Source organism: Onychostoma macrolepis, chromosome 19, assembly GCF_012432095.1.
Source record: "Onychostoma macrolepis isolate SWU-2019 chromosome 19, ASM1243209v1, whole genome shotgun sequence".
In the NCBI taxonomy this organism is placed as follows: domain Eukaryota; kingdom Metazoa; phylum Chordata; class Actinopteri; order Cypriniformes; family Cyprinidae; genus Onychostoma; species Onychostoma macrolepis.
In genome coordinates this window covers 17925204-17950526 of record NC_081173.1, presented here as the reverse complement: position 1 = coordinate 17950526, position 25323 = coordinate 17925204, and the positions used below count along the sequence as shown (strand labels likewise).

General features: G+C 38.2%; 1 protein-coding gene across 1 annotated transcript in view; it reads left to right on the top strand.

The window, feature by feature from the left end:
- csmd3b (CUB and Sushi multiple domains 3b) overlaps nt 1-25323 on the top strand; it is a 420302-nt gene that overhangs the window by 228605 nt on the left and 166374 nt on the right. The window contains 6 exon segments of the mRNA XM_058753321.1: nt 2611-2732; nt 15010-15113; nt 15723-15835; nt 22471-22653; nt 23508-23592; nt 23594-23832. Of these exon segments, the coding sequence (XP_058609304.1) occupies nt 2611-2732; nt 15010-15113; nt 15723-15835; nt 22471-22653; nt 23508-23592; nt 23594-23832 (846 nt within the window).

Here is a 25323-nt window from a genome sequence, read left to right as displayed (position 1 = left end):
AGAGAGTTAAATATTTAATTGCGGAAACATGATATATTTTAGGTTGATAAATCTGTTTGATTTTTATAACAAAAAGCAAAATTTCATTTGTCAAATTTGCTTGGTCTGTTACATTTTGCACATTCATTGTCGACTAAAATGTTGAATGAACATAAAACTAGATATTGAACAAAAATCTATTCATAAATCAGTGCTTTAGAAGTGTAAGATGGAAAGATGTTGCATTTGTTTAACCACAAATATCTTATAGCCAGGGGTAGAAATCATCCTTTGACACGCAAGTAACTTGCTAGCTGTGTCAGATTTGTGTTAAGGAGTGCCTGCAGCTATCTGGACAGCTGCCTTCTTCGTTGGGAGTCTGCACGCTCAGAGAACATGACCACCTACTGCGCAGGCTTTCAAAACTCTCATCCCCCTGCAATGTTGCCCACTCCAGAACCCTCTCAGTATAGATGAGAAGTGTGTTTCTGCATGAGTCCATGTCCCCAACTTGGTCTCTCTCACACACATGTGAAGTTTGTGCAACTAACTCTCAGCGGGCGCTTAACCTTTAGCTCTCGACTAAATCACTACCTTCATGTCACTTGGGTGCCTGTTTGTTCCTGAAGCTACAGACTGCACAAATTAAATGAGAAGATGCTACATGAAATCATGCAGAAAATTGCCTGGATCTATGTTATTTTTTTTTATATCCTGGGGGTACGTTGAGTTAATCATAAATTTTAGTTCCTCCATTTATTGGGTCCAACACCTGACACCCTCCCTTTGCATTTCCCTCCTTTTTTTGGAGGTTGTTAAAAAGTATATTGTGATTAATCAGGGAAATTTGTTATAGAGGTTTGTAATTGTAAAGCCTTAATAGAACAGACCTCTTAATACTGTAACAGTCATTCACAACTAGTGGGTCATGACCCTGAAATATGTTCTGATGGGGTCATGGACAGCTGGGAAGATACAATGTAAATTCAATTAATAAAGTGAAGTAATCGTATAATTGTGCATACCTAAGATGGCAATGTAAATACAAAAATACTATGTGAGATATTTGTTACAGTATGTACAGAAAATATGATATTATTGCTGTATCATTCTGTTCTAAAGACAAGTTGGAAGTCAGGAGATTAATCACAGTTATTTTAATTATTAGCACAATTATTATTTGCTTAGTTTTTAAATACAAAAAAATAAGGTTTATTATTGTTTATTTATTTAATATGCTGAAAAAAAGATAAACAATTTTAAATAATTTGCTTTATTTGTTAGACAATTATTTAATCTAGGGAAAAAAGGATTTTAGAATACCATGCATTATTTTTTACACATTCCCTTTTTTTAAATCGGGGTGTGAAAAATATGAGAAAAAGTGACTCAGACTATATTAAACAAGAGATTGCTTTCAACAGGGATAAATATGATTTGTGCCAACCACAATGTTTTTAGCATAGTGAGTTATTGGCTGTCGAGAGCATGAAGCCATTGAGATTCAATTTTGTATGATGAACACTTTTGGTACTTGATGTACCACTTTCTGTCCAAAATTAAATCTAGTGTTTTTTGTTTTTCAAATACAGTTCATGTAATGCATATGAGTCACAAGATACATCTGTAACATGAGGTAATATTTTACAAATTGCTAAGCTTCAAAATATGTTGTTATTAATAAACACACACACACACATATTTTGCCCTCAGCTCTCACTGGCTGCACATAGGTTTATTGGTATTCCACCCTTATGGCTGTTGATAGGTGATTCACGCAAACACCTCATCAGTTCAAGCTAAGGTTTATTACGGATGCCAGACTGGAGAGGGCTTGTCACAGGATACTTCTCTAATTAGGAGCCCCTTGACGAGAGAATGACTTTCAGAGGAAAAAGTATGCTTTCGGGCCTGAAGGAGCCTCACGGATCCCCTGCGCTTGCCTGAGATAATGAGTTATTCATTTTCAAAAGCAATCAAGATGTCAGAAGCCGATAGTGAAACCTGCTGCCGTTGGAGATAATGCCTCCTTGTCTTTTCATCAAAGCCCTGTCACTTTGACATCAACCATGATAAATACGGCAAAAATACAAGAGGCTGGATTTGAGAAGGCGTAAACCCGCAGTCGTCAATTTTTAAGATATCACTGTCACTGGCTTTGGGAGAGAAACACCAGAGCGTGTCTACTTAGCAAATTATAACTGACATTTCTATATTAAGATGACGAATCAGGCCCAAGTGTGTTTGGCTAAGCCTGCTTCGAATTAACTCGTTTAGCCGGCATGAAGTTAGTCATCTGAGGATTTGATTGGATTGCTAATCGTTGACAAATTAAGACGGTCATGGATGACTGGTGGAGGCTTGTGGCTTATATTCCAATATGAGCCGTGCAAATCCCGCAAAAACATTACGAGCGGTAAGTGAAACTCAATCCCTCGAGATGGTGGGGTCGCAGACTTTTTTTTCCTAATTATCGAATCAATAGTAGAAAACATTAAGTGGCCGCTGACCGCAGCTGAAACCATTTAGCTGAGACTTTGACATGCTTTTGAAGAGAAAAGGCACTTTCCTGATTTTTTTTTTTTTTCTCACTGTTTTCTCTATTTTATCTCTCTCTCTTCTTCTATACAGTGAAAACTTGTGGATCTAATCTTCAAGGTCCATCGGGGACGTTCACCTCACCCAATTTCCCCATTCAGTATGAGAGCAACTCCCAGTGTGTGTGGATCATCACAGCCAGCAACCTAAACAAGGTACGAGCAAAGATGCGTGTTTGATAATGCTCTAATGCCTTTAATATTCTATAACATTTAGATGTTAAAACAATTTATGTTTGTTTTTAATGAGTAGCTTGCAGGTAGAAAGAGTATTCGCAAAGTATATTGCATCTGTTGTACTCTCCTCTTACTATGTTTATTCATGGTTCACAAGTCACCAAATGACTTTCCCATACAGTCATCATAGAAAATGGAAAATGTGTCTGAAAAGAAGCGTTCTTGTTTTTGCCCCATACTAAAGACTGGAGTAATTAATGCTAAAAATGTAGCTTTGCCATCATAGGAATAAATTACATTTTAAAATATATTACAAAGAAAAGTAAATTATAATATTATACAACATAACAGTTTTTGAACATACAATAAGAGGTTTCTTTCAGAAACATAAAAAAACATTGCAGACCCCAAACTTTTGAAGTTATAGTGTAGCTTTTTAAACTGTTTAGATGAGGGGCCGAACAGTTTGTATCAGGTGTCCAAGGGTCTCCTACCACTCTACCACCCTTAGTGGTGCCTCTGTCGTTACACTGTGCTCCACAGGTTGGCATTAGTATTCTGGTGTGACTCTGCTCAGCCTCTTGTACAGAGCCTGTGGTGATGCTGTCACTGTATCAGAGAGAGAGAGAGGGTGCATAGGCGTCCGCTCCTTTGACTGGCCTGCTTCTCCTGGCCTTCTGTATGATTGCTCCTGGCCTCCTCCCTTGTCCTTTTGTGTGTGCTATTGTGGCCTTGCCCCCTACAAACAGCTCCCAATCCGTCCCTTCTTCCTCACTAAGCCCTTACTCTTTTATAGGGAACTGCATGATGGGCTTTGTTAGTTATGTGTGTGTAAAGGTGAACAGTGTCTGTTTCATTGCTCTTGTGGATTTTATAGCCACACTTCAGTTTAATTCCAACATTTTGAGATGCACCCCCACAACAGCTACATCGAGGGGAGAAAATATGAGTGTGTGAATGTGTGCAGGGAGATAATCAGTGTATAAATATGTGAATGTGAGAGAGAAAGAGAGAGATGATCCTTTTGTGGAGAGGAGGACTCGGTGATGAAAAGGCATTGGAGGAAAGTCATTCTGATTTGTCTTAACTATTTCATTTCCATCAACACTTATATTTGAATAAATGTGTAGAAATGTGGATCATTTTAGTGGTAAATATAAAAAATTACAAATTTTGGACAAGAGGATTATAACATTTTCAGATTTGTTTTGAATTCACTAAAAAGGACTGTTTCAAGAGTGTTTTGCTTGGGAATCAGATTTTGGTATGTTTTTATCCACTAATATGAACTCTTGGGAGTCATTTACTCAAGAATCAGATTTCACTGGTTTTTGATTCACTCAAACAGACTGGTTCATAAGAGTCATTAGCCCAAGAGAATTTCACTGTCATTTTTTGATTCACTTAAATGATCTTGTTCAAAAGAGCTCTTCACTCGAGAATTTGACTGCTTGCTCTGTATGTTTCTGATTCGCTATAATGGATCAGTTCATAAGAATCATTATCTTGACAATCACACTTCCCTAGTTACACTGTATTTCTTTGAATCACTTAGAAGAACCAGATCATAAGAATCAGAGTTTTTTTATTCACTTGAAAAAAATCCAGCTTATGAGAATCTTTCGCTCAGGAATCAAAGTTTGCTGGTCTTTTTTTAATTGGTTCTCAACCTTAGTCATGACATTTTGATTGATATCCCTCTCCCTTACATTTGTAACGACAGCTAGCACTTCAGCCATGTCTGTATTGTCATTGTAGGACCTTGCAATTGATTCCAGGTGATGTGACTCACTTGCATTGCAATTCATCTTGAAATAGCAGATCTATTGAGTGCAACAAACAAAAACACTGAAAATTCTTCCTAACCTCAAGTCAAGGCCTCTGCGATTGACTCTTGCTGTGGTGGAATGATATACAGAGGCAATAAATGAAAACGAACAATCCATTTTCAAAGTTTACAAAGTTTCACCTTCTCCTCGTCGGCCTACTCATAGGTCTATAAAGAAGTTTTGTTCTTATCCAGGTACTTTCAGGGGACAGTTTGTGAAATGGAGTGTCCTGATCATACCGATATTCACATCTCCTACTTTTACTGTTCATTTATACATTTTCCTAACTTCTAGAGAGCTGAAATCACCCAAGGTTTTAACTGGAAAACTGTGTTTTACAACCTAACTTTCTCAGGACCATTTAAATGTTCAGAAGGCTGTGATGAAATCGTCTGGACGTTTTCCCATCGTATGATGGATGGAGGGTAGCATGAAAGCCTTGTGGGCCATTGAGAGACTTTTTTTCTTTTTCTGTTCCTACTTTTTTCAGTTCGCATTTGACCACTTTGAAAGGTCTGGAACTCTGCCAGCATGAATAGAGACGCTTGTGTTGTTTTCTTGCAGCCTTGGCTTTGGCGTGTTGTTTTCAATAAATCAAAGAGTTTGTAGACAGTAGCCTACTCCAAGAAAAAAAGTTTTTTTTTTTTTTTTGTTTGTTTTTTTTTTGTTTTTCTTATCCCCTTATCCTCTTTTTTGTAATGGCCGGAACAGATCATAAGAGTCATTCGCTAAAAGAAAAATTAAAAAGACAATGGACAGAGCATGAAGTTCATTGAACACACCTTTGTGCTATGGGGCACACTACTGGGGGAACTTGCCGTTAAACAGTTTATTATAGGCTTTTCAGCTAATTTAAACAGCAAGATTAAATAAAACATGTCATTAAACAGCAAAACATTTGGTAAAATGCAAATACATTAAACTATTGTTTTGCCCAACCGAAAAACAACTGAAATACAAAGCAATAATAGCAACAAACAGCGATTGATGTTTTAAATAGATAAAATGTGGATGAGTATATTAGGCTTAGCACCTGTGTGGTGACTAGCCTCTGCCTTTTTCTTTTTTAAAAATCCCATATTCAGCCATCATGGTACCAAGTCTAATGTACTCGTCCCCATTTTACCTGTTCAAAATATGTGTTGCAATTATAGCCTTGTACTAACTGTAAAACACTTTTCTGGAAGTTCAATTAATTGGTAGGTTTCACTAAATGACAGGAAAAACATGTGGCAAAAGCCATTCATCTACAGAAGCGAAATGCATTTGGAGCACAAAGGTGTGTTTCAGGACATCAGATCAAAGATTTAAATAGATCTCGGTCAACCAGCAGACCACCCTGTTTCAAGTGAGAAATTGCTAATTGTCTCTTACAGCCTGGGAACATTATTGCTCACTTATTTTTGGCAGACAATTTTAGGGTGGCGATTTATTTATATTGCACTCTGTGCTTTAACCTTGGTAAGAGTGACTTGAATCGTGTCGGGGCTTAATTCAATTTAGACTCCATTGTGATGCCTTTGGATTGTGAGAATGTGGGATACAATGTTTTTTTGTTTGTTTGTTAAAATGGAGATATCGAAAATAACACACGGATCAGTGGTTTAACAAGGGATTTGCTAACTCTGCTTAACTCCGTGCATATAGAATCAAGGCCATTGCATCAGCCACACATTGGACCTTATTCACAAGTCGAACAAATTTCTGTGTAATTTGATCATAAATGCAGCACATGCATTGAATTCAATTGGACAAATTACAAAGAAATGGTTTTATGTGCGATTTACACAGTAATTGGCTTGTGTTTCATGAAGAAGGCCCAAATTGTTTCCATCCTTGTTCATATTTGCAGCTGTTGAGTTGCATTCTCTGATTTTAAAGGAGAAGTCAGCATTAAACGTCACTCTGTGCATTTGTAGGTGGTTGTTTTTCAGAGTTCAGTTGTCCATTCTGAATGGAGCATGACCTGATTTATCAAGCAGAAACTAAAATGCTGTCGCCCCATTGGCCTTTCATTGGAGATTGATGCCCAGATTGGGCATTAACCTCAGAGGGAGCATCAAAGGTCGGATCACGATGGGCAGAAACATATGTCCCCTCATCCATGTTGAGACTGTTCAGTTCAAGTTGTCTTTTCTTTTTCATTTCTTCTCTTCTGTTTTATTAATTTATTCATTTTTGTGGTTTAAAAAAATGTTTGCATAGTATATTACAGTAGAAGCAGCTAATATAATGTATTAAAAAAAAACAAATAAAAATAATAAAAAAAAAGATGCATAGGGACTGCATTGTAAGGTGCATGGTTATTTATAATCTTTTCAATCATGCCTTTTATCTGTGTCAATAATGGGATACCCAGAAGCACATTTTTCAGGATGTATTCTTTCCCTACATCACGCTTGCATCAGGGGCTTTAAAAACTTTTTCAAGGGTTACTAATAGCTTTTCACTATCAGCGATGAAAGGAAAATGTATCATTCTTCATAGCGTGTTCCTGTCCTCCTGGGAACAAGAACAAAAACAGACCCATTTTGATGTTTTGAAGAGAAACTGAAAATTTAATCTGGGATTTTAAAGGCCCCTTGTCACTGCTTGTGATCATGTAAATATTCAAATCATTATTTTCATCAAATAGTTCAGCCAAGTTTCAGCCAACTTTGATTTTGTAATGACTAACAGAGGAAAGACGCAGTCTAGTTCATGTTTTTTTTTTTTTTATTCTAAACTACATTTTATTGCTAAATGCCTTTTGTTGGAACAAACTTGAATTACTTACCTGTCATTTTGAGGCTGTAACGTTTGTTCATCAGTACTGTCGTTTGACATGGTCCTGACTTGACAGCTCGCCATGTGCTAGAGGGCTGACATGATAGTACTGAAATTCTGCTCCAGGTAAAACTACTGAAATAGACTCATTTGAGTGACATGATTGAAAATTCATTGAACAGAAGAAAGTGAACATGATGGTAATAAAAACTCTTTATATAAAGCTTCTAGTACAAGGGAAAATAAACAGAACACAGTGTTGAACTAAAGCAATAAGCCTTGACAGATGACAGTGATTTTTACCGTAACACAAACAAAAATGTAATATCAATCGGACACAGCCTCAAGTGCCTTATTGCATTTAATAAACCGCAGCAATCACCGTTGGATTGAAATATCATTAACTTACATATATTAGTGGTGATAATAACAATACACATATTGTCTATCGCATGACGGGCACAATTTGACTGATGTGTTATTAGTTCTGGTTCTAATGATTAAATTAATTATATCTAAACAAGTTTTAAAATACAGCATATTCAGACTACAAAAAAACTGTTTTATAAAATAAATAAAAATAATTGATAATTAATAATATGGACATTACTATTAATTATATAATTTTGTAATCTAAAGCATTTATTTATTTTGATTACTTGCTTATGATGCACTCATTGAAAGTTCCTTCTTGTATTGACCTGGACAATCAGAGTTTGAAGTACAACACTCAGCATTTTGCTTTGCAGCAACCTTGTAGTTTTCTGTGCTCAAATGATGGCGTGTGCTCTCATTCTTGTTTTTAAACTGCATCTGTGAAATGCTTGGGTGATACTACAGCCATAAATCCATGCTGGCAGTAAATCCCAGCAGGATTGTGTGACAGTTGAAGTAGTTTGGCTTAGGGAAACCAGAGATCCCATCTCTGTAAACCTAATCGGGGGAAATGACACTACGAACAGTCCTATGGGAGCTTGACATCCAGGCAGCGTGTTTTCTGTTTTCACCTTGAGGAAGCATCAGATCCCCTTGTGGATGTGTGTGCTGTTACATGTTTGTGTGTTTGGAGGACTTGCATATCCAATCTTTGTGATTAGATGTGAGCGTTGAACCAACAATATTATGTACTTTTTTTGCCACTGCACATACACTTCAAAAGCTTGAGGTATGAAGATTTCACCAAAGCATGTTTATTTGATCAAAAATACAGTTTAAAACAGTAATACTGTGAAATATTATCAGAATTCATTATACGGTGGGTACAATGTACACACTTTTACTGGTGGAAACAAACACCTTTTTACATGCAACATTTTATGTTTTCCATTAATTATATGATTGAAGAAAATGATAATTATCAAGCTACATTTTACAAAAACAAACCTGTTGAACATTAAAATAAATATAATAGGCTTCGATATGATAAATACAATATGATTCACAATACTGATTTATTTATTTTTTTAACAAAAAAGAGAGATTTAAGACAAATTATAAATTAAAAGGTGTTATTGCTTGGACAAAATGCTGCACATTTCTTTGAGAAACTGAAATGTGTCAAAAAACAAAAGTAAATTTAAGTTTTATATCATAAATTTAATAAATTCTTCATATAAGCAAATTAAGGCTTTGCCTGTGCTCTTTCCATTTAAATTAGAGGCAACCTCTGTATGAGCATGAGCAGTTTTTAATCTAAATGAGATTGCTTAATTTCGAAATTTGAAGCAAAAACAGAATGGTCTGTCTTTAGTTTTGTGAAGCCATACTACATAAAACATCTGCATGAAACAAAAACAGCAGACAGGCTGAATTAGATGCAAATTCACTCTCTGCCAGCAGGTGGTGCTAATGGAACAGCAAAAAAACTTTTACTTGGTTACCGCTGTAAACAAAGCTGCACGGGCGCTTTTAAATACTACATTAATATGCATTATACGGAGGTAAAATGAAAAGAAAATGCCATCTAATCTTTTCTAAAGACAGTTCCCCTCAGAGATAAATTCATATAAACTCAAACAAAACCAATTGCATCACAATTCGTTTAATATCTCTACCAATTTGAATCGTCACATATCTGTATCGGTTACGTTGGGTTAAAATTAATGCACAATATGAATGACATATAAGCAGCAAATTATCTTCCTCTGAGGACCTGTTTACACTAGTGTGTTTTCGTTTTAAATCGGCATTTTAAAATGAAAACGATCCTCATCTACACTGGCGTTTTCACTGCGTTTCAGAAAAGATCTCCGTCCACACTACACAACTGAAAACACGTCACATGACCATTCATGCAGGTACAACCATAGATATGTATATGAAGATGCCCTATTATTTAGATTTATTATTATTTAGCATGCGTCTACATGCTTGGAGCGGTCGAATGGGGAATCTACCTATATATATCTGTGGGTACAACAATGAGCATTATGTTTTTGCTCATCAAGGATACGCAGAGCAAGGATACGCCATCTTTTTCAAAAATCTCAGTTTTGGTCCGTTTACACTGAAATGCAACCCCAGAGTTTTGACCTGGTCTGCAGCGTTTTCAAAAGTCTCAGTTTTCGGTGGACGAAAACGCATGAGTAGTATAGCCAACAGGCGTAAACGTAGCACTAGTGTAAACAGGGCCTGAGTCAGAACACCGATCGCAAAAGAGAAAACATACTGAGACAGCGCTGGAAGCTACTAATGCTCATCAGATCGCATAATTCAGTGGAAATTTAGAAGAAATGGTGATTCTGTCTAAAGAAATATAAAGTGATTATGTGTAAAGATATCAATATTTCTCCAAATATGCCCACTTTTGAACTAGAAGCCCTAATGGACGTGGTTCAGTGACACTTGTATTTGACTGCCTGTCTGAGTCTGTCTACAGCCAGAGGCGGAGGCGACCGCCTCATAATTTTCTATGCAGGAAAAACGTACTCGGTTACTTACGTAACCTCGGTTCCCTGAGACACAGGAACGAGTACTGCATCGCTAGATGCTAATGGGGAAAACTCCTTTTTCTCCGAGGAAAGTGTAATTGCACGGCCATTGGTTCGTGCAGAGATAAAGAAACGAACCAATGGCTCGGCAGCAGTGCTGTATGAGCCTATGGCAGTGAAGCCTGCCAGAATGGGTGGGGCCATCTGGCTATATAAGCAGGCATTCCACCATAGGATCTCAGGTAAATTCGACTGAAGCGACGACACGGAGTTGTGCAGTGTCATGGTACAGCAAGGAACGCAGTGCTCGTTCACGTATCTCAGGGAACCGAGGTTACGCAAGTAACAGAGTACGTTCCCTTTCGATACTTCACTCGTACTGCATCGCTAGACACTAACGGGGAACCAATACAATCCTGCCGTGCCATGTTAGAGGAACAACTGCTATAAACTGCTATAAGCCCATCTTGGATAATCGTTCCAACGGTCTTATGTACAGCCTCAGCATTATTAATAGGGCCAAGAGCGTTCTTGAAGAATCAGGCAGAGCCTGAGACTTAGACCGCCTTAGATAGGTGTGTGCCCCTTTAGGATACGGACCCCCATCTGTCTCAGAGGGGAGAGAGCCACCTCCATGCACTTCGTAAAAGTGCGGGGAGCCAGGGACAGCCCGAAGGGCAAGACCATGTATTGATAAGCCACTCCCTCGAAGGCGAATCTCAAGAATCGTCTGTGATGGGGGGCTATCTTGATGTGAAAGTAAGCATCTTTCAGATCCAGCGAAAAGAACCAGTCCCCTGGGCGAATTTGTGAGAGGATCTGCTTCAGTGTAGTCATTTTGAATGGCCGTTTCATAAGGGTGCGGTTCAGGAGTCTGAGATCGAGGATGGGCCGAAGGCCGCCATCCTTTTTGGGGACAAGGAAGTAGCAGCTGTAGAAGCCTGACTTGCTCTGAGCTGGCAGAACTGTCTCTACAGCTCCTTTTGCCAGCAAATTCTTTACCTCTGCTCGCAGAACGTGAGCGTTCTTGCTCTGCACTGAGGTGGAGACCACGCCGATGAACCGCGGGGGTCTTCGAGCGAACTGAAGTGAATAACCTCGTTTTATAATTCCCAGCACCCAGTGGGACAGCCTGCCAGGCCTCGGCCCATGTGACAAGGGGTTGGATTAGTTCGGGTGGTGAGCCGCCGTGTGGGGGCTTGACACTCATGGTGACTGGTGCTCTTTATTTGAAAATGTTTGTTTTTTATTTTTCTTCCTATAACAGCGACTGTGCGTGAGGGCACTTTTGGAACGGGCCCGTGATTCACAACAGAATAAACAAACATACTTCCACTGGCACCCAGAACCGAACGGGGTGCTTGAGGGCACAAAAGAGGGCGCTTTGGGGGCAGTCCAGCACTGGCAAGACTTTGCCCCTTCCTCTTCCTTTCCAGCAGATCAGGATGACGCCGGGGCATAGGATCCAAGGTCAGCTTGGGCCGGGGTCCTTGGCGCTTGGGAAATGGGTAGCATCTGGCCGAGCGGGAGAGCTGTTGAGGCGGAGGAGGTCTGGAGCGACTGGTGGCCGACAGCAGGTCCAAAAAGCCCTGCAGGGGAGACCGGCAAGTCGAGGAAGGGGACCTTGTCAGCCTTCTTAATTTCAGTGAGGTTTAGCCATAAGTGGTGCTCAAGCACCACTAAACTGGCCATTGACCTCCCTATGGCCTGTGCCATGGCCTTGGTAGCCCTTAGAGCCAGGTCTGTAGCGCTACATAGCTCCTTGAAAGCTGTGGCATCAGGTCCTGACTCATCCATAGCCTGGAGGAGTTTGGCCTGAAAGACCTGTAGCACAGCCATAGAGTGTAGAGCTGAGGTGGCCTGCCCAGCGGAGGAGTATGTTCGTCCAGTGAGGGCAGAAGTCGTCCTGCAGGGCTTGGAGGGGTGAGCGACCTTTGCTTTCCATCCAATGGCAGTGGTTGGGCAAAGGTGCACAGCCACTGCCTCATCAAGAGGAGGCATCCTCTCATAACCCTTTTCTTCAACGCCGTCCACTGAGGAGAGAACAGAAGAAGAGTTAGAGAGAAGGCGGGCCGAGTAGGGAGCACGCCACGACTTAAGCTCATCATGGACCTCCGGAAAAAACGGAGAGGCTCGCTGACGAGGGGCCTGGCGGTGCCCTGGCAGGAACCATTCATCCAGACGGCTACGAGTGGGCTCCTCCGGCATGGACCACTCCAATCCCAGCTCCTCGACTGCCTTAGAGAGGATGTGGAAAAGTTCTGAGTGGCCGTCACCATCGTGCAGTGCAATCCTGCACAACGCGCAATGACGGCGCGACATTTGCAACACCGCTGCTCTTTTAGAGAGAGAGAAATTTGCTATTTTAGGCTCGCCGGATGGCAGCAGGGGACGAGCTGGCGTCTGCGCTGGTTGTTGAAGCAGCTCGAAGAGCAGGCGGAAGCAGTGAGAGATCGCAGAAAAAAAGGCAGCTTCTGTCCGCAGCGAGGCGTTTCTACGGCATTTTTTTAAGTTGAAGTTTGAAGTTGAAGTTTGAAATGTATTTACTTTTCTGCTTAGCAATACTGAGATTGAATTATAGCAGAAAGTACATTGAAAGATAAAATTACAAGAAAAAAAAAACATAAAATACAATTGTATTGTATTTTATTTTTGTTTATTTTATTTTTTTTTTATTCAGTATAATGGTTTGGTAAAAATGTAACAATGGGTCATGGTTCCGATTCCCAGGAAACATTGCAAACTGCCAAATTGCTTACTTGGAATGCAAATTGTTTTGAATAAAAGCATCTGTTAAATGCATAAATGTAAAATGGGACAGATGTAGTTTTTCTAAGGGACAGAGACACAATGACATGCAATGTCACCAGTAAGCCAGAAAATCCCATTTGCGTGAACACATATTATTATACAATCAATAATTGTCTCTATTTAATGCACATTTGTGTATGTGTATGTGTATGTGTATGTGTATGTGTATGTGTATGTGTATGTGTATGTGTGTATGTGTATGTGTATGTGTATGTGTATGTGTCTGGTCTGCTGTCCCTACACTTGTTTGAACAGCAGCAGGCCAAACCAGATTAATTTTCCGAATGCTGTTAGATTAGCGATTCTGGATTAGTTTTTAAAACAGTCACCCGTCAGAATGATGCATTTTCATGTTTGATGGAATAGACCTGTCTGTGCGGTATATCTGTAAATGCACTGGAGCATTTTCATTGGCCTCTCTGCTCCATTGTAAAGTAATAATTCTGCTCTATTACCTTATTTCTTTGCAATTCAATACTCTGGCCTCGGCACCTCACTTGCTCTCCAACAAAAACATTAGCTTACGACTCCAATCGCCATGACAACCGCAGGCAGGGCAAGTCACTGAAGGCAAGTTCCTGTGTTGATGTGTTGTGTGGCTGATCTGGGATCAGGTTTATGGATTATTTTACACTGGTATCCTTTATAATAGATATCCAGAGATCTCAAGTCTCATTCACAACTATTTCATCCCGTTAAATTCTGCATCTCTGCATCGGCGCTGCATTTGTTATTTGGTGACCTTTAGTGAGACAGGGACTCTGGAGTATTTTGTATTCAGTTACATGGAAAAACAAGTTTATTATCTGTGCCGAGGTGCTGTCTGAGCATCAATCATCAGTCCTAAGTAGCTCTCATACATCCATACCTGCTAAGCCCCAGCTATGGTGAAGAGCCCATCGCCATGGCAACTAATTCCTCCCAGTACCTCTCAATGGGTTAATCAATATAGAAAGTTCAGGCCTCTCCAAATGCCTGTAGCTCTTCCACACCTCTAATCCCTGTTTCTAAAGCCTTGATCCTCCTTTCCCAACTCCCAGTCATCCAAGAGACGCTCTAGTGTTCAAATTACTACATTTGAATGAATCAATTGATTGTGCTGAGTGTAATGGGTATAATTAGTCTGATTTTTATATTGATTTTTTTCTTTCATAAGGATCAGTTTCCCACAGGACAGAGAGAAAGCTGGAAGCACAAAGGCGTGAAATAAATGTAAAAAATCTCCCATTTAAGCAATAATTGCTAAAAAAAAAAAAAAAGTAGTACTAATAATAACCTTGACTGGTTCAATTATGATTACATTCTTACTAAATAAAATAATAATAATAATTTCTTCACAAAATGTATTTTATTTTATTTATTTTAGAGCCCATTTAATTATATCTGATAATATAATAATACTATTATAATATAATTAATTAGTCTTTTTATAGAGATTTTTTTTTTCTTTCATAAGGATCTGTTTCCAACAGGACAGAGAGAATGCTGGAAGCATAAAGGCGGGAAATACATGTAAAAATGTCTTGTTTAATCAATAATTGCTAAATTTGTAGTACTAATCATCTTGACTGGTTTGGTTATGATTACATTCTTCTGTTGAGCACTATAAAAAACTGGTACATTTGGTGTATATAAAAACAAACAAAATTCTCATTTTAATTTATGATGTTTGTTTAGTAGAAGCATGTTCATCATGCTTGAATGCTCAAAGCAAACTCAAGTATGTTTTCTGGAAACTTTTACCTTCTAATAAAGGTGAAGTTTCTTTATTCTCTCCCAAATTCTGTTAAGTGAGTTTTGGCCATCTTCTCTCTCTTTCTGTTTCAGTCAGCTGACAGGATTCAATTATGCAAGAGCCATAAAGTTTAATTCAGTTCATTTGACACATCACTAAGCATTATGCCTCATTTCTGCCGACAGGTGATTCAGATTAACTTTGAGGAGTTTGACCTAGAACTGGGCTATGACACACTAACCATCGGTGATGGAGGGGAAGTAGGAGACCCGAAAACCATTTTGCAAGTGTGAGTTTCTTATCCACAGTCTGGGACGGTAAGATGATACATAATTTACACAAGTAGGACATTCTGTGCTGTTCCTGAAACAGTATTTCTATAAACCAGACTCATTGCTCTGGGCAGTGTTTGTTTGATAGGAATGATATTCCAGGAACAAAAATGAATGTTGAATATCCTACCAGTGTAAATAACCATGTTATGTTTTCAGAAACCATTCAAATGTTTGTTGTCCTCCTTTGCCAACCTTCTGGATGTGTTTGTCTTAAGTTACGAAGAGCGACGATACAACGCATTTCATGAAGTTAGTTATTAGTACGTATCCGTACAATACCAGTCAAATATTTGGCATCAGAGATTTTGAAGACCTCTTTGTAGACAAATAAAAAATTATGCCTATGATTGAATTTCTTTACAAAACTAATTTCTGAAACTGCTAAAGCATTGAAATATATGATGCATTATATAAATTATAATTAAACTAATTCTTAATTTCGACAACTATGCAAAATAGCACTGGGTAGGTGTGCTCAACCTTTTGTCTGCTATTAAACATTCAGTATGAATTGCTGTTTTTTTTTTTTTTTTATGTGTGTATAATCTCTCTCTTCTCATCAGTCTGACTGGCAGCTTTGTTCCCGACCTCATCGTTAGCATGACCCATCAGATGTGGCTTCACCTCCAGTCTGATGAAAGCGTGGGATCTATAGGCTTCAAGATCAACTACAAAGGTACCAGGATGTGAATAATATACAGTCACATTGGGAAGAGTCCAAAAAAAAACACTAAAAAGCAAACAGAGAGTTGCTCAAAGAAAAAAATATACATGTATTATTAATACAGGATTGTGATTTACTTGATCTCGGTTATTGGCGATAAGCACCCTAGTGTAAATATAAGTTAGACTTAACATTCATTGTGAACATGAAATGCGAAAGTGTATACAAATAAGATTAAATAAATATTCTTAATCAAAATTATTTGTACAACAAATAATTAATTGTCAATTCTGTGACTGTGGCAGCCCTATTGTCAAGGTTAAAAGGAAGACGTGTGGCAGAGTGATAAAAAAATAAAAACACCCAAACAGCTTCATTTGCAACTGCAAACAAACAAAGGAAAACAGGGTAGACCAAAATTGTACAAACAACCTGTCTGGCATAAGCCCAGATTCAATCAAATGTCCAACCTTCATCCTTGTTTTCTGATCGAGTGAGAAAGTGTTTTTCACATCCACTGCAAAGCGGTTTAGACATAAAAGGGCCAGACATTATTTACCTGGTCCACTATTTCCTGCATGAGAATTCAGCATACATTCTTAGTAGTCAGTGTGCATAAAAGCGAAGCAGTTCCCACAAATCACTTCAGTGGTCTCTGCTGAATGCACGGCAACTAACTTTCATCCCGAACACATGAGCTACATTCACTTGATAGAAGCAGCAATCCCTACAAAACCCATATCTTTGATTATCTCTCCTCCCTCAAGGTTTTGTAATAAATTAGTGTCGGGGTGATGAACAGCGTGCCATTCAGTATAATGAGAGAGACTGACTGAGGTAGACAGAGAAAGAGACCGAGAGAGCAAATGAATCCCCTTAAGTGCAAGACCAGAGAGATAAAAAAAAAAAAAAAAAACAGATTACTGTATGATATCCCTGGGAGAGTTGGGCAAAATATTACAGATTGCATTAGATTTGTCTTTTTTCGTTTGTCTTCTCTACACCTATTATAATTCATTCTATATATGCCACAGACAAGCACAGTGGCTTTGTTGCTTAATTTTCAATTTCTAGGTAGATCTAATTGGACCCGTCAATCATAAATACGTGACGGTCATACATGAGGGGATAAAAAAAAATGCTATAGCTTGGACATACATAATGTAGCACGAACAAGCTTTCAGTGTGCCACTATTATGGGATGCCACAATTACAATAGTTTGCTGAGTCTGGTGTGAAAGGATGAATTATGAAAAAAATTATAATTTTAGTTAGATTATACTATGTATTTATAGTTTTATATATTTTTTTTATTTTATATATATATACATACACACACACATATACACACAGTGGGGCAAAAAAGTATTTAGTCAGCCACCAATTGTGCAAGTTCTCCCACTTAAAAAGATGAGAGAGGCCTGTAATTTTCATCATAGGTATACCTCAACTATGAGAGACAAAATGAGAAAAAAATCCAGAAAATCACATTGTAGGATTTTAAAGAATTAATTAGTAAATTCCTCGGTAAAATAAGTATTTGGTCACCTACAAACAAGCAAGATTTCTGGCTCTCACAGACCTGTAACTTCTTCTTTAAGAGGCTCCTCTGTCCTCCACTCGTTACCTGTATTAATGGCATCTGTTTGAACTCGTTATCAGTATAAAAGACACCTGTCCACAACCTCAAACAGTCCAACTCCAAACTCCACCATGGCCAAGACCAAAGAGCTGTCAAAGGACACCAGAAACAAAATTGTAGACCTGCACCAGGCTGGGAAGACTGAATCTGCAATAGCTAAGCAGCTTGGTGTGAAGAAATCAACTGTGGGAGCAATTATTAGAAAATGGAAGACATACAAGACCACTGATAATCTCCCTCGATCTGGGGCTCCACGCAAGATCTCACCCAAAGATCTCACAGCAAAAATCCCAGAACCACACGGGGGGACCTAGTGAATGACCTGCAGAGAGCTGGGACCAAAGTAACAAAGGCTACCATCAGTAACACACTGCGCCGCCAGGGACTCAAATCCTGCCGTGCCAGACGTGTCCCCCTGCTTAAGCCAGTACAAGTTTGCTAGAGAGCATTTGGATGATCCAGAAGAGGATTGGGAGAATCAGATGAAACCAAAATAGAACTTTTTGGTAAAAACTCAACTTGTCATGTTCGGAGGAGAAAGAATGCTGAGTTGCATCCAAAGAACAGCATACTTCACCTACTGTGAAGCATGGGGGTGGAAACATCATGCTTTGGGGCTGTTTTTCTGCAAAGGGACCAGGACGACTGATCTGTGTAAACGAAAGAATGAATGGGGCCATGTATCGTGAGATTTTGAGTGAAAACCTCCTTCTATCAGCAAGGGCATTGAAGATGAAACGTGGCTGGGTCTTTCAGCATGACAATGATCCCAAACACACCACCCGGGCAACGAAGGAGTGGCTTCGTAAGAAGCATTTCAAGGTCCTGGAGTGGCCTAGCCAGTCTCCAGATCTCAACCCCATCGAAAACCTTTGGAGTCCGTGTTGCCCAGCAACAGCCCCAAAACATTACTGCTCTAGAGGAGATCTGCATGGAGGAATGGGTCAAAATACCAGCAACAGTGTGTGAAAAACTTGTGAAGACTTACAGAAAACGTTTGACCTCTGTCATTGCCAACAAAGGGTATATAACAAAGTATTGAGATTAAATTTTGTTATTGACCAAATACTTATTTTCCACCATAATTTGCAAATAAATTCTTTAAAAATCCTACAATGTGATTTTCTGGATTTTTTTTTCTCATTTTGTCTCTCATAGTTGAGGTACAGGCCTCTCTCATCTTTTTAAGAGAACTTGCACAATTGGTGGCTGACTAAATACTTTTTGCCCCACTGTGTGTGTATATATATATATATATATATATATATATATATATAATGTATGTATATACAGGTATATAGAATATAATTTAGAGAGAGAGAGAGAGAGAATATATAGAATAGTATTATTAGAATTATTTTAATAATATGGAGCTGTTCTAACTGAAAGAACATCATGGGTTTAACATTGATTAAGGCTGAATGAGATTTGGAATGTCAGATTCTGTTATGTGTTCCAAAGCACAGATAAAATGAGAACCCAATGAGGACACATATGATATATGATGTGAGTATTATATGTGATATATCATATAAATCAAGAGCCCTTTGAGGGATCCAGACACAAAATGAACTCATTAATGGTTCACAGCACTCATTCATTCAATTGAAGTTTTCATTGTTTTGTTCCCCAGTAGTTCATTTACCTGTCAGGTCACGATTTTGCACAAAAGGGTCACTTCAACATGAAAGAAGTGATTATATAATTAAAATGATGATTTGAATGCAAAAGTTAATTTACAGAGGCTTTGATGTGAATCTGTTAAGAGAATAGCCTAAAAATATACAGAAATTTGTCTCACACAAGCATTCACAACAAGACTGGCTTTTAATTTCCTTTAATTTGTGTTTGAATTAGATTTTTAAGTGTAACACCAAGTGTTTGCCACTGTTTTATCTGGCACATAAAAACTTTATTTATGAAATAACAATTTATTGGCAGAATAAAAACAGTTAGGCCTACGGCCCATTTTTGGGTTGTTACTCAATATCTGAGAAGCACTGCCCTAGAGCACAGAAGAGATATAGTTCATCCCATTTAGGGGTGTATACTTACAATACAAATGCACTCCATTATACTGACGTCTGTGACAAATGCATAATCTACATGGGTCATTAATTGTGTTTATGGTAACTGAAGTTTGATGGCTACATTTCACTTATTAAAACAGCTACATCTGTCATTTTCCATCAATGAATTTATACCCTTATGTTTTACCTCTGAGGGTGCACTGTATTTCTTGTGACAAACTTAATGACATAAAAACATAACACATTTACTTGATCCCAAAGGTTCAAATTAACATATTAAAAGTGTAGACAGGCACTGTTACCATGATTTGTATTCATTACCATGAAAATCGGTCTATTATTCTTAACTCTGGCAGTCTCATTGTTATTTATACTGTATGGGTTTTGGCATATAAATAAAAAAATCAATTCTAAAAAGACGAATGTCACTCAGTTAAATCAAAGCATCCAGGCTTTTGAGTAGTGCCTGAACCTTTAGATTCTTAATTTTTAAATAATAACATTTTCCTTGAGCACATTTTTATGTGTTATTCTTTAACGCCTCTATACAGTATTTTTATTTTGGTGTCTATAATTTCTCCGAACAGTATGTCATTGATAACTTGGCGTAGGTGGCTGTGCTAGTTTTATATGTATAGCGTATGCTCTGTTTAGTTATCCTCCATTTGATGTTGGTAGCCTTGAACCTCTGCTGCTTAAAAACTGCAAGTTTGACTTTGTAATAACATTGAAGAAACACAGCTGTTACAGAAAGAAACAAATGTTGAATTAGAATGTATAGACCGAATGCCTGATTACTGACTTTTACCAGTTACAAGAGTTTTAAAATGGCCTTTTTTAAACTTTTGGCTAAATAATTCAGAAAGAAACAATCTACTCAAGTCTTTCTTAAGCAGTGGTGCCTATGCATTACTGAAGTTTTTTTTTAGTGCAGATTACCATTGATTATCCATAGCTGAACTCTGTGCTTTGGCACACTGTTTCAATGCACCAGCATATGGCCACACTCATTAATATCCCTTCTTTTAAAGATAATTTTGTTTGTATTCCGTATGGCCACAACGCTTCAGTATCTTCAATGTGGTTTAAAAACCTAATTTAATTGAATGCTTCAAAGAAATAAAACCAGAGATCCGCCTGGGAGTTTGCCTGTGTGTACTTGACTCATGTGACTCGTGTTTTAGAAGTGCCTCGTTTTGTGTCTCGACTCCACATAAAACTCGACTTTGCGATAATGAGCACTTTCTTGAGCGAGATAAAGTCAGCATTATTGAAATGAAACAATATCCATGGGATACACAAAGGGAGAGATAAATTACTTGCCATTTTCCAATGAATAAGAAATGGTTTTGAGATTAAATTTATTTATAGGCTTTTATGTGAAGGCCGGCTTAATGAGTCCTGCTATATGGTAAATGCTCAGAATGCTTTTTGATATATTGCATGCCAAAGTTCACTGATACTTTGTAATTCCCTGGCTGTTTTAGGAAGAAAAACACAGGTCCCAAACTTCCCCCGTGTGGGCCATCTGTGCTTACACATACAGAATCAACCTTTTGGATTTGATTGGATAACTTGTTGACACAATTGATCTTCACAGAGTGGTCCCACAGAACCCCATCACATTAAGCGCCGCGAGAGAAGCGTAGGGGTTCGCATCTGACACGCTGACCTCACGTCGGAGTGTAGCGCTGTCCGTGATTATTCACACACCGTCAGCTCCTACAGACAATTTGTACTCTTTTTTGCCTCATCATGAATACAAAGCTGTAAATATGGCCTAACCTTCCCCTAGCCACCCCTCACGATTGACCAATGAAGTAAAGCATTGTGGTAGTCATAAAGAGACTGTCATGTCGGAAATTAATGCCATACATCAAGCATTGGCCAAAGACCTCCATTATACCTCAGGAGGAATCCCCTTCCTACACGTTCAAACTTTGATTTGGTTTTAAATGAAATTTAGTGGATGTTTTTTTCCTCTCTCTTACCATCCATCCTTTGGCAAACCCTCAAGCATCCTTATTCGGAATGGAGTTCATAGTTCAATTGTGAATGTCCGTGCAAAGCGTCTGGGAAGATGTATTGCCCATTCCAGCAGCCTGCCGCCCACTGAGTCGATTCTATGCAGATGGAAGGTGTTATCTAGGTATAGTGACCCCTAGACTTGGTTTTTATACTCGTGGTGGCAATGTCCTGGTTGACCGACTCTTACCACTGAAGGGTCCAGGTGCTGGAGCTTATCTAGGCTGAACAGAGAGTTTTGGTGGCATTCTGTTCCAGTCAACTTCCTGTAAGTGCAGCGAGGTTCAGGACATCTGATGAAATCAGTCCATCATTGGATTTTTGCAGTACAATTCAGTGCCAATTTCAAAGCTACAATTTAGTAATTTGCTATAAGTCTTGCACTTGACAGTTCATTTCTCTTAACTACCTCAACCAGCAAGACTTTTTCAGGCCACCAGCACAACAAAGATTATGCTGTCTGATTAGTTTTTTTTTTTTTTTTTTTTTTCGGTGAACTTGAAGGTTTCTTGAAGCATCTTGGAGATGTTGCCACAGTTCTTCTGGATTTAAGTCTCAGTTTGATCTGTTTCTTCATGTCATTCCAGACAGACTTGATGATGATGAGACCAGATCTCTGTGTGGAGCACTGGCTGATGTCAGACTCCTTGTACAAACAAAAATCTCACTGGATTATTACAATTAATGGCAAAATGAATGTTTGGACATGTAAACTGATATTTCCTACAGACACACTACAGCAAAAGATAGAAATAACTGACTTAAAATAATTTTTTAGCTGGTGAAAAAACTAGTGTTCTAATAATTTTGGCCACCAATGTATACTGTATATAAAGCTTAAGCAATTTTTTTATCAACAAGGAATAAAAGGTTTCTTGTTTAAACTGCTAAACATCACATTCCCTCTTTCCACTGCTGCAATCGCTATTATTTACATCCTTTCTCTGTAGAAATCGACAAGGAGAGCTGTGGGGACCCAGGCACCCCTTTGTATGGGATGAGAGAAGGAGATGGATTCTCTAATGGTGACGTGTTACGCTTTGAGTGCCAATTTGGATTTGAGCTTATTGGAGAGAAGACAATATCCTGTCAGAACAACAACCAGTGGTCTGCCAACATCCCCATCTGCATTTGTGAGTACTGTCAATGCTACTGTACGTTGCAAACTGATTAATTGCTTTGGAAATGTTTTTCCTGTCCTAGTTTGGTGCTATAATGACAGTTTTATAATGTATTATTTGACCATTTTAATTAGGAAAATTGAAATTGAAATTAATGTTAAGATAGTTTTTCCCTCTCTAGGGTTCTATAAAAAATAATAATATGGCAAATAAAGTGGGTGGGTGGGACTATATGTTAGCTGACCAATGGCAGGTATGGAAAATGTTTAGGAAACAAGTTTGAAAACAGTCATTAGTTGGGACTCTAGTGGCATAGAAATCACACACTTCATCTTTTTTTCTGACCAATTTTTTATCTTCTATAAGAATTTCCTTATAACTGCATTTTATTAACTTTCCTGTCTTTGCCTTTACTTCCAAATGAATGCAGAGATCTCTGAGGCAGCTGAAATAATTGGCTTATATATACAGCCAACCTGGGGACTACTTCAGCTGCAGTGACATCTGCTCTATTTTGATACTTCACCTGTAGGCTCTTTGCTTAAAAAAAATGCATTGCTGAAATTTCCCCACGTCTAATTGGAAGATTGAACAAATCAGCTCTATTTATAGCCTGAAGTCCATCTATGTCATGAACGCAGTTTGTCAGAAAGTGCAGAACCTAATCAACAGCAGAGTGACAGTCTCCATATGGCATATTAAACGCATACACATGGCTAAGTGCTGTATTATTACACTGATGTATGATGTGGCATGTTTTTATATGTTGCCGGCTATCGGGGTGTTTTTTTTTTCTCAGTCATTATGAACATAGTTACATTAATCTTTAGTTAAAAATTAGTAGCAATTCTGTTTTACTCTTTCAGTTCCCTGTCTTTCAAACTTCACTGCACCCATGGGCACAGTGCTCTCTCCGGATTACCCAGAGGGCTATGGGAACAACCTTAACTGTGTGGCTGATCCTATCAGAACCCGGCAGCCGTATCCACTTGGCCTTCAATGACTTTGACCTAGAGGCTCCATATGACATCCTGACCGTGAAGGATGGAGAGATGCTTGACTCGTCTGTGCTTGGCCGTTTCACTGGGGCAGAGGTGCCGTCCCACCTCACCAGCAACAACAACATTCTCCGGCTGGAGTTCCAGGCTGACCACTCCATGTCGGGCAGAGGTTTCAACATTACCTACACCAGTGCGTGTAACACCTTTGGATGGGTTTATGATCAGCATTATGTCTGCATGGGGCATTTGTTAAGCATAAATGAAGCATGAATTCTGCATGAGACATCATGTTTGTTTTAAGCATGTGTTGTGCATCAAATCGTACTGATAGCAGGTACTTTTTTTTCTTGGTGCTGATAATTAAGATGAACTTGTCTTTGAATAATATGCTATTACAGCTATAATCTAGCATACTGAGAGCAGTTTTAACCCTTTTTACCACCTTTGCAGTACTATTAATAGTTTGTCTTTTGATGAAAATGTCCTTCAAACTTTCTCAATATCTTTTTTCTCTATCTTGTAAGTCAGCTGCTTACAATAATTAGTGAAAAAATCAATACAATACTTTATATAGTACTTTTTTGGTAAAAAAAAAAAAAAACTTCCTTTATATTTGTATTTATATCTAAATCACCAACAAAATGTTTAAATTAGTGCTGTCAAACGATTAATCCAAAATAAAAGTTTTTGGTTGTATATGTGTTATGTGTATATTATGTATTTATAAAAGACACACACATACAGTATATATTTTGAAAATATTTACATTTCTATATTTATATTGACATAATTTATATTATAAACAAATCTATTTAATATATAAACATAACCTATTTTTCTGAAATACATACTGTACATGCATGTGTATTTATATATACATAATAAATATACACAGCACACATACATATATTATGTAAACAAAAACTTTTATTCTGGATGTGATTAATCACGATTAATCATTTGACAGCACTAGTTTAAATTAAAATTAATCATAATTATAATTCACATTTTTCATCCTGTTTTTATTATCATTAATAATTTTAAAAAAAACTTTGTTAGTAAACATCTTCAATAATTTTGTTGACGAAATTAACACTTAACGAAAGAAAGAAATAATGTTCTGTAAAATATGAATTCATTGAATTTATGATGCGTAAAACAAACTAACATGAAAGAGTGTCTGTTTACAGCAACTTCCAGGCATTTCAAATGCAAATACGCCGCTTCGTTTTTCCCCCAGCACACCCAATCTCCCCTCCGCCCCTCATTAGCACATACATGACTTTAATCTACACAATGACTTCTTGATGGTCCTTCTTAAAGGAGATGTGAAATGTCACTATAATCCATCAAAGTCCTTAAAGTAGACATCAGTTTGCATGCATATTAGGTTGCTATAGTAGTCGTTAAGGCTTAACGCTAATGTCGAGTTCTTTAACAGGCTGACACCTAACTGTTGTCTGTTATGAGCTGTCAGTGCCCTGATAGAGCACATTAAATCTGTATTCATTCTGACAAACGTCATGTCCTTCTTGTAGGCCTTTCCTGTCACTAGACATCCATCAGGCACTCAGGGCATTGTGGGGACAGCAGCTTTCTTGGCCAATCGCCTTGGGCCTCTATATATGCTTCATGGAGTTATGATAAAAACAGCTGGAAGGTCAATAACACTAACACTAAT